Source organism: Tursiops truncatus, chromosome 12 (genome assembly GCF_011762595.2).
Source record: "Tursiops truncatus isolate mTurTru1 chromosome 12, mTurTru1.mat.Y, whole genome shotgun sequence".
NCBI classification, from domain to species: domain Eukaryota; kingdom Metazoa; phylum Chordata; class Mammalia; order Artiodactyla; family Delphinidae; genus Tursiops; species Tursiops truncatus.
Window position 1 is genome coordinate 58,813,149 of NC_047045.1, and position 14,675 is coordinate 58,827,823.

Sequence of the window (14,675 nt, forward strand, 5' to 3'; positions counted from 1 at the left end):
GAATATGTTCTTAGTTGACTCTGTACCTTCCAAATTAGTACTTTTATGGTTGAGTATTGCATTTTAAATATTACTTCCTTTTTCTGATAACAATACTGGGCATTTGTAAAACCTTAAATATGTTCTAAGTATAATTATTTTAGTGAGAGCCTGTGTACTTAAATGAGTTAGTATATCCTAAAGCACTTAAACAGTGCCTGGCATATAATAAGCGCTTTAGTGTATAAGTGTTTGCCATCATTATTTTCAAGAGCGTGAGTCTTAGACTTGGACAGAGCTGGTTTTGAATCCTAGGTCTACTACATTAGTAGCTTGAAATCTTGAGCTAAGCACTCTGGTTACAGGCACACCTTAGAGAAATCGCAGGTTCAGTTCTACACCACCGCAGTAAAGTGAATACTGTAATAAAGCAAGTCACGTGATTTTTTTGGCTTCCCAGTGCATATAAAAGTTACATTTATATTATACTGTAGTCTATTAAGTGTGCAATAGCTTCTGTCTAAAGAAACAATGTACATACCTTAATTAAAAAGTACTTTATTATTAAAACATGCTAACCATCATCTGACAATGTGGGGTTGCCACAAACCAATTTGTAAAAAATGCAGTGTCTCTGAAGTGCAGTAAAATGAAGTACAGTGAAATGAGGTCTGCCTGTACTCATCTACCAGGTATTGACAATCACTTATTAAATTGTTTTGAGGATTAAGTAAGAAAAATATATTAGCATACTGATCGGCATATAATAAGCATTCAACAGGAGATAACTATATTTATTGTATACACTAAAATTTAGAAATTTTTATAGAGAAGTACAGCATGCGTATCAGTATTTCCATTGAGAATAGCATGGTCATAAATACTCTACAACCTAAGAGAGAGAGAGTTATAGTTTTATTTTAGGTAAAGAGTTAAGGACTCTTAAATAGATTTGGCTTTAAAAGATAAAATTCATAGTGCAAGTCTACTATTTATTTCGTTTGGAAATTTCTAAGTAAATCTTTATTTACCATTCTTGAAATTATGCAGATTTACTGAATTTGACACCAGCTCCTAATAATGGAACTCATGGAAGCCTTAACCACCTTCTAAAGAATCCTGTTTATACCCCAAAGCATCCCAAAGAATTCCGCTCCTTGGTCCAGTGCCCCTTCACAGGAGCCCCCAGGGAGAGCCTTGATTGCTCGTGTGATCCCTCGGTAAGTAGTCCCAAGAAGTTTAGCCCAGTGGGTATGATTTTTTAACACCCTCTGCATAGCATATGTTGTAGAAATACATAATGATTAAGTTAAAATTTATGAGTGGGAGTAAACATATATTTATTTTCAATTCCAGTGACACGTGCCGACCTTCTTATTATTTATTTTTCCTGCTCCGGGTGTTTGCACTCTCCCTCTATTTTTATCCCCCTGTGTCGAGACTTGAATTGGCTGCAGGCTGGGAGAGGTCTAGCCGAGTCATGAAATGTCCTGAATCCCAGAATCCGTGCTGATATCCTAGCAGTGAGGTCTTTTATGAACCAATCACAATATTCCTTTTCTAAAATACATCCCAACCTATTTTAAATTTAGAGGGAAAATATCAGTTTTTGGCACGAAATGGATTTATGACACTTTTCCTTTTTTACTCCTATCATAATATACAGTTGTTGTAAGGAGATGAAAATATATGACAAGTTATGAACAAAATTGATAGTGTCCATAAAAATAGACATTTGAGTAGTTCATCTTATGCTTTCCATTTTGTTTTAGGTTTAATTTTAGGTTTAATTATAAAGACTGTTAGAGTAGAGATAAGAATTATAAAGCAGCAAGTACATTCTTGTTTTCGATGACTTGTGTTATGCTATGCTAACAATTTTGTCTTTTTGCAACTGTTATCCCTATTCTTTTATCTCTTCTTCAAAAAAAATAACTTTCACTTGCACAAAATGATTTTAAATTTATCTTTGTTCTATGGTGGAATACTGTAAAATTCATTTATTACAAAATGAAAGCATGTTTCTCAGTCCTTAAAAATTGTATCATTAATTTTTTAGATTTTGCCAATTGTGGATTTTCAGACACAGTTGAATCTGACGATGGCAGAAGGTAAGGCATGCTTAGTCTTGAGCCTGGGATGTGGAAGCAAGCTTTTTCTCAACACTGTGAACCACAGAATTAGTTTTGGGTCATTGTTTGGGAATAACCAACAAAATAAGGTGGTAATGGAGGACCACCTGATGAACCGGAGAGATTTCTTTGCTTGATAGTCTAGACTATTAGTCATAAGGAAAGAAGGCGTGTTTACAGTGGAAACAGCATGTAATATAATTAGTGGAAGCTGAATCACTCTTTATGAACTTAGTGGAGTGTTTTGAGATTTTGAAGATATTTATAGGTTTATACACTATTATAATAATAGATCCTCAGATTTCCATTTAAAATACCCATTAGCTTTCTATCTTACCTAATTCTTAGTTAATTATAAGGGAGTATAAATTGATTTATTTATCTAAAGTTATTTCTTCATAACTTTTGAATGAAAGTTAAGAATATGCAGGCAGCTGATGAAATGTGGATATTAAGTATCACTTTGACACAGTCTCTGACCCTTAAGTTACTTGGCTCACAGCTTTTTCTTGCTGGAATAAAAAGGTGAATTATGCATTCATATATGCAGAATGAATGAAGTTCTGCATTCATTTATATGAATGAAGTTCTGTTCATATAGAACTTCTCTATATAAAATCTCTGTAAATGTTCAGATTAGAGAAATCTCTGATGGCCCCATGGTGGCAAAGTTTTGTGGTGAAAAGTGACACCTTGGAACTGAGCAGATATGGGTTTGAATATGAGCTTAGGAACCGTATGTCCATTGAAAAAGCATTTACTCCCTATAAATTGCTGTTTTCTCATCTATAAAATGGGCATATAACCTTAATTCTTAGGGCTCTATAAGAATTAAATTCAATGATGTATACAATGAACTCTAAAAAAGCATCTGATGCTTGGAAAAAGGGGCAGTAAACGGTATACATACTACTGTTGTTTCATTCAGTGTAGTCTCATCATTTCAGTTTTGAACTTTTGCTTTCCAGGTACACACATCATCCAGAAAATTTTCCTTCTGTAGTGTATCCTGGAAAATAAGTAATAAAGACAATGTTAAAGTATTTTAGTAATATAATTTAAGTCCTAATTGCTGAAATTCCTAGCAATTTCATGTAGTGTCTTGTGATATCTTAGTATTACATTGATCTTTCAGAATCTTCATAGGCAAAAACTGCAGTGAACTCCTTTTATCGTAAATTGTTTATAGTTCTGCTCTTTGTAATTAGTTTAATTTTATAGTTACAAATAATTTTTCAATAGGGTTAAGTAGAGGAAAGAATTAGATCAGTGTATCATTATGTATTATCATATCAGGCACACTAAGTATATTTGAATGGTGGTTTCATTTTCCCCCTGTGACCCAAGAGAAGGCCATTAAGCGTGGCACTCTACCTTATGGAAGACCCAGAGTTCTCTGGAAGAACAGCACTGTCTGTCTGCTTTACCAGCACCAGTTTGTGAGTGGTTACAGCCATGACATCCTGATGCCCCTTTGGACAGCCTACACCGTCGACAGAAATGCAAGTATTTGTCACCTCTTTATCTCTGTGTGGTTATTTTGTATTATCATTAAGCAAAACATTGAAAGCATAGTTTCTCACTGTCAATCTTGGCTCTGTAATCAGTTCCCAAATTAGAAGATCACTGAACTGAGAGTCAGAAAAATTAGATTCTGGTTCTAGCTCTGCTGCTAACTAGCTACGTGACTTTGACACTCAGAGCAAACTTCTTTTGTGAAATGAGGGTGTGCAGTGAAGATTTCTCCCTTGCTTTTGTTTTTTCTCAGTTTTAATATTTGATGATTCTAATTTCTAATTTAATGAACTCAGTTTTACAATCAATTTATCTCAAAATACATAGCTGTGTAAGTACAAGGATCTCCCTTGGCTGCCCAAATCGTAGGGGGTCCTCAGTGATGGAGAAGGCCATTAAAGTTCACTTACCTCACTGTGTATACCACCTATAGGAAGACACCCACACCAAACCAGGGAAAGGTCAGGGATCCTGTCTACCACCCAGACTAGAAGAGTTTGGCTTTGAAAGAAGTAGGGGAAAATATCCCAGAATAAGACCACCATTCCCCCTCACTCTCATCCCTTGGGTGCAGTGGTAGAAAGATAAATGATGAAGGAAATAGGCCTTGAGAAAGAGAATGGGGGGAGGAGATGAGATTTAGATCTTATCCGGAAGTGAAGTTTTAAACTAGGCTGACCAGATTTTCAAAAACTGAAAATGTCTGGCAAGCTATAGGATGCCCTTAAGGGATGGAAAGGGGATTTGAGAGAGCTTAGTTGACTGTAGCAGTTAGATTTTAAAAACAGAGCTTTTGTTACTACTCACTAAGACTGCTAAATAAAAAGATAGGGAGACGTGTATATATATGTAATTTCGGTGTATTGAATACACACAGACATTTCACATATTAACATGTTTTTACCTTAATTTGATTTTTAATTTTTAAAGAGCATCTTCAAACACTTTAAACACATTTTACTTGACTTTGTAGTATATAGCAGTTTACCCAGTGTTTTGTAGGTCCCCATCCTATTTATTGTTGTTTAATACCTTAATTATGGTGTTCTTGGACTCTGAATTTTCAGTCTTCTTATATAATGAAAGCTGCAAAAATTCAGAGTCATCACTACTCCTGAGATTTTCATATCGAATTGCTGTTCAGTGGCTTTTCTCCACCCCCTAAGCCCCACTACTTTTGTTGTTGTGGCTGTGTTGGATATGAAAGAGTCTGATCTCTAAAAATCAGCAATTCACTACACAAAAGTTTGAAACTGAGCAGACAAAAACATTATAAACAAAATTAGCACAACATAGTAGGAAAATATTTGCACATATATGATTAATACCCTAATATTTTAAAGAGTTCTTACACTTCGGTTAGAAGCAAGATGAATACTCTCGCAGAAAAATGGAAAATGGTGAAGGACATGAAGCGACAGCCAGAACTCCATGATTTTATGTTGTGGTTCACCTTTAACTATTTATAAAACTCTCTCTTTTTCTTCCGTATGCCTGATCCCTGATGGTCCTTTTCATTTTGTTCTTCAGGCTAGTTTCTCTACAGAAGACTTTTCCAATTGTCTTTACCAGGATCTCCGAATTCCTCTTAGACCTGTCCATAAATGTTCGTTTTATAAAAATAACACTAAACTGAGTTATGGGTTCCTTTCCCCACCACGTAAGTCTCTTCCTCTTTGGCCTTCCCTTTCCCTTATCTTCTCTCTCTCTTGCATTTCCTTTTCTTTCTTATGGGGCAGTGTACGTCTTGTTTATTTATTGGTGAAAACTGTGAATGGGAGATAGAACTATTAGGGAAAATTGTCAAGTGTCTAAAACTTGAGTTTTGGAAACCTTTTTACTTTTGTTTGGAGGGTGATGGATTTAGTGCAGGCCCTGTAGGTAGAACATTCTTCACTTTTCCGCATTTCTTTTCTGCATTTCTTTTCGACAGAATTTGGGAAAACTCAGGTCAGAAGGCTGCATCAGGGTTCTTAGGAAGGAGATATCATTTTGTTGTTTGAAAAGAAGAATGTGACTTGTCAAAGAATTAGGTAAAGGGAGAGCCTAAGTGTGCTTGTTCTTTCACTGATACAAGGCCCCCAGGGAATGGCTTTTTTGGAAGTTAAGTGTTCTGTGTTTTCAAGTGGCAGACTTGTATGTGAATGAGAAGACAATTTGAATCTGTCCTAAAAAGGCAAAACTCAGAAGCCTCCAGGTGCTCAAATACACTCAATATCCAATCGAGTCCCCAGAGCAAGCTTCCGAAGTCAGAACTTGGCTATTGCATTATAAAAATAGACAGGTCTAAGCCAGAAGTCCATACAAAGAAGCCTTGTACGGCATTTTGGGGCAGACATCCTGTGATGTTTTTTCTAGTTAGTAGGTGTTGTTCTGAAGCCAGATATTCTCTTTTTTTCTTTTCACTCTGAGAGAGTTTAAGGAAAGAAGATTGTTAACACTATATACTTTAGTCGAAATAAGGCAAATGAGGTAAAATTTGAATATGTTTAATTTGGGAGCTTCATGTTAAAGATTCTGTTTCATTGATAAATTCATCTTGAAGAAGAAAAGATCCAAATATTTTGTTTTTTTTAAGGGACTTGACCAAACACATTGCATTTCCCCTTGACCCAGTACCTGGGAAAGTTTTACAAGTTTAAGATGATACTCAGCTGATGTTTTTAAATGCCTCCCATGAGAAAGTATAATTCCTGGTGTTATTTGTGAAGAATGAAATAGTTGACCTTGTTATTTTCTTTGTAGAATTAAATAAAGGTTCAAGTCAAGTATATTCTGAAGCATTGCTTACTACTAATACAGTGCCCATGTACCAGAGCTTTCAAGGTAAAAAATTTTAATCTTATATCTCATAATTTCAATGAATTTCCCTAAATTATAGGTATGATTTATATGTAATAAGACTGATGCTGTAAATTAAATGACTAAACATCAGATATGTTCTTATAGGTTTGTTTAACTTTGAGAATACCAGTACATAAAAAATTCTACAAGTATTAGAATTATGATATATTCCTATAGTTATTATTATGCTTTGTACTTAAGTGTTTACAAGCATTTCTGGTGGAAAAAGTATGTAATGTTCTTCCTAAGTTATGTAGCTAATACGGTCTACTAACATATATTAAATTTCAGTCTATTGTACTATTTAACTATTTGGAAGTTCTTGATAGTTGTTTTTTATTTTAAAAGGAATAGATTTTACATCATTATTAATTATTGCAATACTTGACTCTTATAAGAATAAGTACACATTTATACTTTGTGACATACAGAATTTCAAAATATAGAGCATACGAGGAAATTTTTACTCTAATTTACATCTAGAATGCTTTTGAATATTTCAGAAAAATTCAGATATTAACAATAAATTTGAATAACCTGCCTTGTTTGTGTTCATGATTTTTTTTTTATGCTTAATGATGATGTGTGATCACAGCTTCATGATAATGCACATGTTTAAGGATGGCTGAAATAGAGTTGAATTCAGCATTTGCTGGTTAGTCCTTCCAAGGGCCAAAGCTGAACAATGTATTTTTGGCCAAACTTGACTTTATCCCTAATTATGACAGATGCTAATTTGGAATCATGGTGTTGATTTATTTCACATGACAACATGGCGCCTTGTTCTTTTGAAACTATACTGTCCTCCTCCTTGTTTCAGTTACATGGCACTACTTTCATGGCACCCTACTGCAAAGGTATGCTGAAGAAAGAAATGGTCTCAATGTTGTCAGTGGTCCCGTCTTTGATTTTGATTATGACGGACATTATGATTCCCTGGAGACTCTGAAACAGTAAGAACGTATTTCATTTCCTCTTAAAAACAGCTCTCAAGTGAGATTACCATCCAGCTGAGTCAGCAGAACCTTTTCTATCTGATACTGTTCATATTTATGTACATGACATTCCTGATTACGCTGGAAGCCCCTTGAAATATCTGATTAATTTTGATGTTTTGCTCAGTGTTAAATATTTTTTAGATGAAAGTAGTGTTTATCGCCCACTCAGCTCAGATGAATAATTCTGTAGTTCCTATTAAATACTGAACTCTGCCTTTGTTAAGAAGATAACATCAGTGTTGAAAATCTCTCTGTGTGGCTGTTGTTAAGATACTGTCTCAACTTGCATACTGCCAATTAGAAGATGAAGAATGATATAGTGTGGCTGGAGGCACCCCGAGTCAAGGAAGCAGAAGGCTTATAAAGCGGTAGTGCCCCAGGGTTGCCCCTGGTCTAATGTCACAGCTTTTACCCAACTCTGCCGGGAGGGGAATGATACAGTGACCTTCTTGAGAAGCCATCAGTGGTGCTGTTTTTATAAAGGAGAGGGGCAGAACATTTTAGAGACTAGTTAATCTTTATTAAAACAATAATTAACAATATTTTTGGGAGCAATTTTGTTGCTATTCAGACTGTAAGAAAAAGAGAGTGAAACATCCACTGAGATTCAGCCCCTTTCTGAGAACCACTCTCTCAGGCAGATTTAGGGATTACTGTTACACACATACACCTGTGACCACTTTAGTTTGTAAAATTACATTTTTCTTGTTGTTGTTTTTACTATATCCCTTGAGGCATAAGGGTCCCACGTAAATGCCTCAGAGATGACAGCAGTAGAACGGGTAAAGAAGAGAACTTATACCTTTCCCATTCACAGCTTCAACCAACGCGCTGTTTCCATCTATTTTATGTATCATGGTTCCACATACGATTATGTTTAAAAACAATGATACCACTACCTTAAATTTTGAAAGATGCTAAAATACCACCCAAACAAATCTAGGTTGTCTTTTTTTAAAATTTCAAACAAGTCTAGTTTTGAGACCAAAGGAAATGGCAGAATTAAGATGAGGTAAAAGTGTCACTTGGGACACCTTTGAGAATATGCTTCAATTTAAAAAAAAAAAAGTTATGGGATAGGAAAGAAGATCCAGGTAAAACATAGGAGAATTCATAGGTTCTCTGAAGGATCTAGAATAAAAAAGTCCCAGACCAGTTCTCTTTCACTCTCTGTTCATAACTGCCTAGAATATAAAAGACTATCAGTAATGCTTTAGAGTCTTGGTTGTACATATTCAAAATTGATATTTTTCTCTTTAGTGTCTCAATTTCAGTTTGTTAATGTAGAATTACCTCCCCAAAAATCCAAAGTTTAATAAATTTCTATAGAAATCACATTATTTGGATTGTGTTTAGCTGTCTTCTAATTCTTATTCTTTCTCTATCTGGCAGAAAATGTTGAGGTATTATGATAACTAGCTTCTTACAGTATGTTTAATTATTTGACTGAATTTTATTTTGGGATGTATTATATTAACAATATACTTGAGTGAAATATTCAATAAGAGGAAGATAGTTCTTTCTTAAAGTGAATATCACCATATTTTACAGAAACAGCAGAATCATCCGTAATCAAGAAATTCTGATTCCAACTCACTTCTTCATTGTGCTCACAAGTTGTAAAGATACATCTCAGACTCCATCACAGTGTGAAAATCTAGATACCTTGGCTTTCATTTTGCCTCACAGGACCGATAACAGTGAGAGCTGTGCTGTAAGTAACCTTTTTCAATTTACCTTAAACATTGATACATAAATATGTTTGTGTGTGTCATATCTAACATAACTGGTACATACATGTACTTCGAAATTATAGGGTGGTTTTAAATTTGACCCTCTAAGATGACATATCTTCAGAGAAGATCATTCTTGTCTCTTAAAAGCACTAACAGTAAGATCAAAATGTCAAAACTTAGTGACTTCGTATGGCTTAGCCATTAAATCCATGTATGAATTCTGGGCCCTTCCCTGCAAAAAAAGGCAGCAATAGACTTATGCTTACATTTCACTGACCACAGTGATGTTAAGTGCCATGAATTAGTCACTGCGTTTCTTTTCCATCTGTACATTCCAAAAGCTATGGTACCGATATCTTAAATACAAGCGTTTAACAAATTCTATAACGGCAGTGTAATTAGAAGACACTAAATATTGAACGTGATCCAGAAGGAGGATTATTTGAAGGTGTATCACACATACTTACAGAAATGGTGACTAAGGATTAGCTGGATATTGGCCTGAGAGAACAGATCCCTTGTGTGTACTTTTTATTTATTCCTGTAAATATTGGAACAGATGGCAGATATCTACTGGCCAAGTAGTCTATTGAGTCAGAGAGTGAGGACTGCTGCAGAGGAGGAGACCGAGTGGAGCAGCAGTTTTGGGTAGTGGATGATTGGAGGCTAATGGGAAAGTGGAAATTATTGGTCTGTTCCTCTTTATGTGAAACGTCTATATTTGCCATTTCCAACTAACTATCTTAAGGGTACATGAACCTTTATTGAAGTATGCCTTTAAAGTATAATCATAGCACACCAACCAGTGGATATATTCTTCATCTGACTTTCTCCAGTAGCCATTTTCAGAAAAATGTATACCAACACATGGATGTATGATTTCCATCCCTGTTACCTGCCTTAGCTACCATCTCTGCTTCCAGGTGCCAGAGCCTAAGGCTTTAATTCTTTTTCGATCTCGTATTAGCTAAAACTTCACCACCTCACCAGAAATGAAAGTGCGTTTTACCACTTCCCCTAATCCTTTCTTCATCACAACCACATAGATAACTGAGTCGGATAAGAACTAGCGTTTGTACAGTGCATTTGCACACATCATTACATTTGATCTTCAGAGTAACCCAGTAAGGAGGGTGCAGGTAAGAGAATTAGGATTCAGATGTTAAATAACTTGCCTCAGTTTACCTGGTAGGATAATGGTAGAAACAGGACTTGAATCCAAGTTTCTTTATGGTAATTTCCATATTCTTTCTACATGGCATGTTGCTTCTGTTTTCTAACATTTTTTAACCCCGTACTGTTGACGTTTCTTGCACCAAAGTGATAGAGGAACATCTGTTCCACATATACTTTTCCCAGATTTGATACATCTATTAAACAAGCATGCATGGTACATATTAGATAGCGAGCTACTCAAGAGCAGGGATTATGCCTAACAACTCTCGTGGTATATGCCATTTAAAAGCCAAGGTGTCACGGCTGATTAAAATGGGGGAGATGGAAAGTTCATAGGGAAGGTTAATTGACTGCTCTCCAGTGACTTTTCTTCCTTTCCCACGCTCATAGCATGGGAAGCATGAATCCTCATGGGTTGAAGAGTTGTTGAGGCGACACAGAGCTCGAATCACAGATGTTGAACACATCACTGGACTCAGCTTCTATCAAGAAAGAAAAGAGCCAATTTCAGACATTTTAAAGTTGAAAACACATTTGCCAACCTTTAACCAAGAAGGCTGATGTTTTTTATTCCGGAACCACGCCATAAATCTTTTTGAAAGAACCTTCTATTTTATACATCCTCTATTTACACTATTGCATTGTTTGGAGACTGTTGACCAGAGTTAGAACTGGGAATCCTCTTGTGATACACAACCATCTCAGGGAAACTTGTGGCCTCCGCATAACAGTAGGAAAGTGTTCCTATTGAGTCACGCACGTGTCTGAATGTGTAAGAATTGTTCAGATTTGGGAATAAAGACAGACCATACCTAAAACTGCTCTTCTACTTCTCTTAAGGGCAGAAGTAGCTGTGAACATTCTCTGGACACCAGATGTTTGAATCTTACTATCATTAATAAACTTCTATGTTGCTGGCAAACACTACACTAATGAGTAGGATTGGAATAGGCCATGTTTCATTCGTTTCTTCATAAGAATTGAAAAGTGATTCTGGATTCTTTTTAACTTGGAGTTTATTTTAATTTTAATCATAAAAGTTAATGGAAGCAATGATATTTGAGGCCCTATTTCTATCTTTTCTGTACAGCCCCTCAAAAGCCAAAGTATGTAATCCTGTGTTGTTTTTTAACTGTGACTGGGCTTCTTCAGATTTAATGATTCTTTCAAGTTAAACTTTGAGGGAAGACCTGTATTGAGTACATCTTTTTTATAAAATTTTACTCAACATGTGTACCAAAGAAGAAAAATACTCCCATCCTTCTCACTGGTATTTAACATAGGTTGAAAATAACTCCCCAAATGGTGGTTTTAGACTGTTAAAAGTGTGTCTTGTCTTAGTGAAGCTTCACAGAGCTTGTCAACTCATGCAAGGTGGCATTTTTCATCCAGATAGTAGGAATGTTTTCCTCTGTGCACAAAAAACGATGCTACCAGCAGCAGAGCTATACTGTTCTGAGCTGTTCAGTTTGAAGTTCCATTGATTTGAAGAGAATGTGTTACCATCATTTTATATCTTCTCGGTAGTCATGATAAATGAACTTGATTTCTCTGCTTCGTAGACTATACCCTTTAGTACCAACCTGTGGACTTTCAAAAGCTACATTCACTTTTAGGCTACTTGGGTCTGATATAAGTGCTATATTAATTCAACAAAGATCTGTATTTGTCCTTCATATGATACTTGTTCTTCAAAAGCATAGGGGCCACAAAGACCTAATTTAGATAATACAATTTGCATCTGAAAATTATTTACTAATTTAGAAAGTCTCATTGGTTTTGTTTTAGTCCCACAGATCCCTGAGGTTCTGTACATTTTTTTTCCCCAGTCTGTTTTTTTCTTTGTTGTTCAGATTGGGTAATTTCTATTTTTCTATCTACAAGTTCACGGATTCTTTCCTCTGTCTAATCCATTCTGCTGTTGAGCCCACCCACTGATTTTTATATTTCAGCTATTGTGTTTTTTTATTTCTAAAATTTCCGTTTGATTCTTCTTTGTAGCTTTTATTTCTTTGCTGAGAAATTTTATCTCTTTGCTGAGACTTTCCATTTTTGCATTTATTTCAAACATGTTCATAATTGCTTCCTGAAGATTTTTATGATGGCTGTTGTAAAATCCTTGTCAGATAATTTCTACGTGTGTCATCTTTGTGTTCGCATCTATTGTCTTTTTTCATTCAAAAAGATTTTTCTGGTTCTTGTAGTGAATGATTTTCAGCTGAAACCTGGATATTTTAGGGATTATGTATGAAACTAGGGATCTTATTTAAACCTTCTGTTTTAGCTGACTTTCTCTGTCATCACCCTAGCAGGGGAATTGGGGGCACTGTTTCATTATTGCCAGGTTCCTTACTCAGCCTCTATTGACATGGGGTAAGAGGGGACCCTTGTTACTAGGCAGGGTGAGAATTCAGCTTCCCACTGGGTCTCCATTGATGCTTCCCTGGCTGAGATGTGCAGGGCACCTTGTTACTGCCCCCATGTGGTCTCCACTGATGTTGTGGACAGGGGTGGCAGGGAAGACTTTATTGTCACTAAGTTGGAATGAAATTGCCAGTTTCCTACTCAGTCTTGTCTGATGCTATCCTGGCAGAGGACTTGGGGCACCTTTTCACAACCTGGCAAACCACTGTCTTTGCTGGCATGGGTGGGATCATGGTCTTTTATGTGGTGTGTAGTTGGAGTGGAGCAGTTACTGTTTTCTCCCTTGCTAGGCCACTCCTCTTCTGGTCCTTTGGCTGGTGAGATAGCAGGCCTTTCTTGGGACTTCTTTTTGTCTGTACTCATTGACATTTCCAGGTTGCCGACTTCTTCAGCAACAAGTCTGGCATATATGAACTAAAAGAAAACCCAGCAGAACTCATTACAGTGTTGTTCCTTGGGTCCCGAGATCCCTAGCCTGTCTGCCTTCTCCTCTCCACCTTTCAGAATCTTCCTATGTTTGTTTTATATATAATAACGAAGATTTTTATCTGCACTTAGCAGAAGGATATCTACTTCTTTATAGAAGTGTCTCATTGATTTTTATATATTTTTCAAAACACATGCAGACACAGTTACCTCTACATAGAGCATCTTAGCAGATCTTAATCAAATGGATAGATGCCTTTCTCCTTTGCCAGACAGCAGGAATACAGAGAAAAGCGAGTTACGATCCTTCCAGTCTTGGTGAGAGAGAGGAGGTAGCAGAAGTGTAAGTGATCCCTAAAAGATGGTAAATGTTACGATGGAGCCATGGGCAGGGTGCCAGGGAGTACAGAGCAGGCACTGGGTGCTGCTTGCCAGTATCAGCAGTGGCTTCCCAGAGGCGGTAATGATTGGGCTAGGACTTGAAGGACGCATTGGAGCTCTGCAGGTGAATAGGTGAAAAAATGGCATTCTAGCCTCCCTTGGGTGGATACATTTGGGGCATTTTTCCCTTGACTGCTACTTCCGATACTTTCTAGAAGTGTCACTGTGACCAACTTACAATATACAACTATTTCATTTTTCTTACTTTGTTAATCTCCCGTTCTTAAAGGAAATGTCAGACTATAAATTCTGTGCTGATTCTTTAAAGGAAAAGGCATCCACATCTGTTCCTGCTTAGCTTTCGGTTGCTCTTATACAATATGCTTTTTTTTCCTCTTGTCTTGAAAGAGACCCTTTCTTGCACTCTTTCATCTACTTAAGACATGTGACTAGTCCCCAGTTTGAATGGTAAATTCACATGATCATATATGGAAATGTATGTATCCTACTTTTTTCAATAAAGGCTATTCTTTCCTTTTCAAATGCACAGCAAAACCTTTATTTATCCCTAATTTTGCTGCCATGCCTCCAGTCAGTACTTCTTAAATGAGGTAAGTAACTCTCATGCATAATTTTCTAGCTGGTTAGTTTATTCATGGCAGAGCAAAAAATCAGGTGAAACCTAAAGATATTTCCAAGAATCAGAGAAAAGAGGGCAAACCTTAGGGGGAAGAAGACGAATGTTCACGTTCTAGCAGGGTAAAGATGTATGCAGAGCATGGTTAGGCCAGTTGGCCTGGTTGGTCCTGTTTAAGGAGATAAGACCCACCGGGATAGAGCTGAACCACTGAGTCCTCCAGGATAGGCTACGGCCACCCCCCCCCCCGACTATTTTCTGCCACTAGCTGCAATAACTGTCCAGCCCGGATCTGTGGGTACGTGTTTATCTGTAATTGAAACTGTTGTTTGAACTTCGAAACTGAATGTGATTATACTTCACGCTGAAGCCTGTCACAGGAATTTGGTGTGTGGGTGCTTTCATAAGCACCAAGTTAAATTTTATC

The 14,675-nt window shown here is 36.5% G+C and overlaps 1 protein-coding gene across 2 annotated transcripts in view; it reads left to right on the forward strand.

Annotated features, from left to right (window-relative positions):
* Positions 1 to 14,154, forward strand: part of ENPP1 (ectonucleotide pyrophosphatase/phosphodiesterase 1) — a 66,711-nt gene extending 52,557 nt beyond the window's left edge. Inside the window, exons 18-25 of one of the 2 annotated variants that reach the window (XM_004313331.4) lie at positions 1,030 to 1,199; positions 2,039 to 2,090; positions 3,459 to 3,613; positions 5,157 to 5,286; positions 6,372 to 6,452; positions 7,291 to 7,423; positions 9,020 to 9,182; positions 10,771 to 14,154. In XM_004313331.4, the coding sequence (XP_004313379.1) occupies positions 1,030 to 1,199; positions 2,039 to 2,090; positions 3,459 to 3,613; positions 5,157 to 5,286; positions 6,372 to 6,452; positions 7,291 to 7,423; positions 9,020 to 9,182; positions 10,771 to 10,941 (1,055 nt within the window). In that variant the 3' untranslated portion in view covers positions 10,942 to 14,154. Of the gene's footprint in view, positions 1 to 1,029; positions 1,200 to 2,038; positions 2,091 to 3,458; positions 3,618 to 5,156; positions 5,287 to 6,371; positions 6,453 to 7,290; positions 7,424 to 9,019; positions 9,183 to 10,770 lie in introns of both variants that reach the window. The other variant, XM_073789604.1, reaches the window with a different exon arrangement.
* Positions 14,155 to 14,675: the final 521 nt, after the last annotated feature.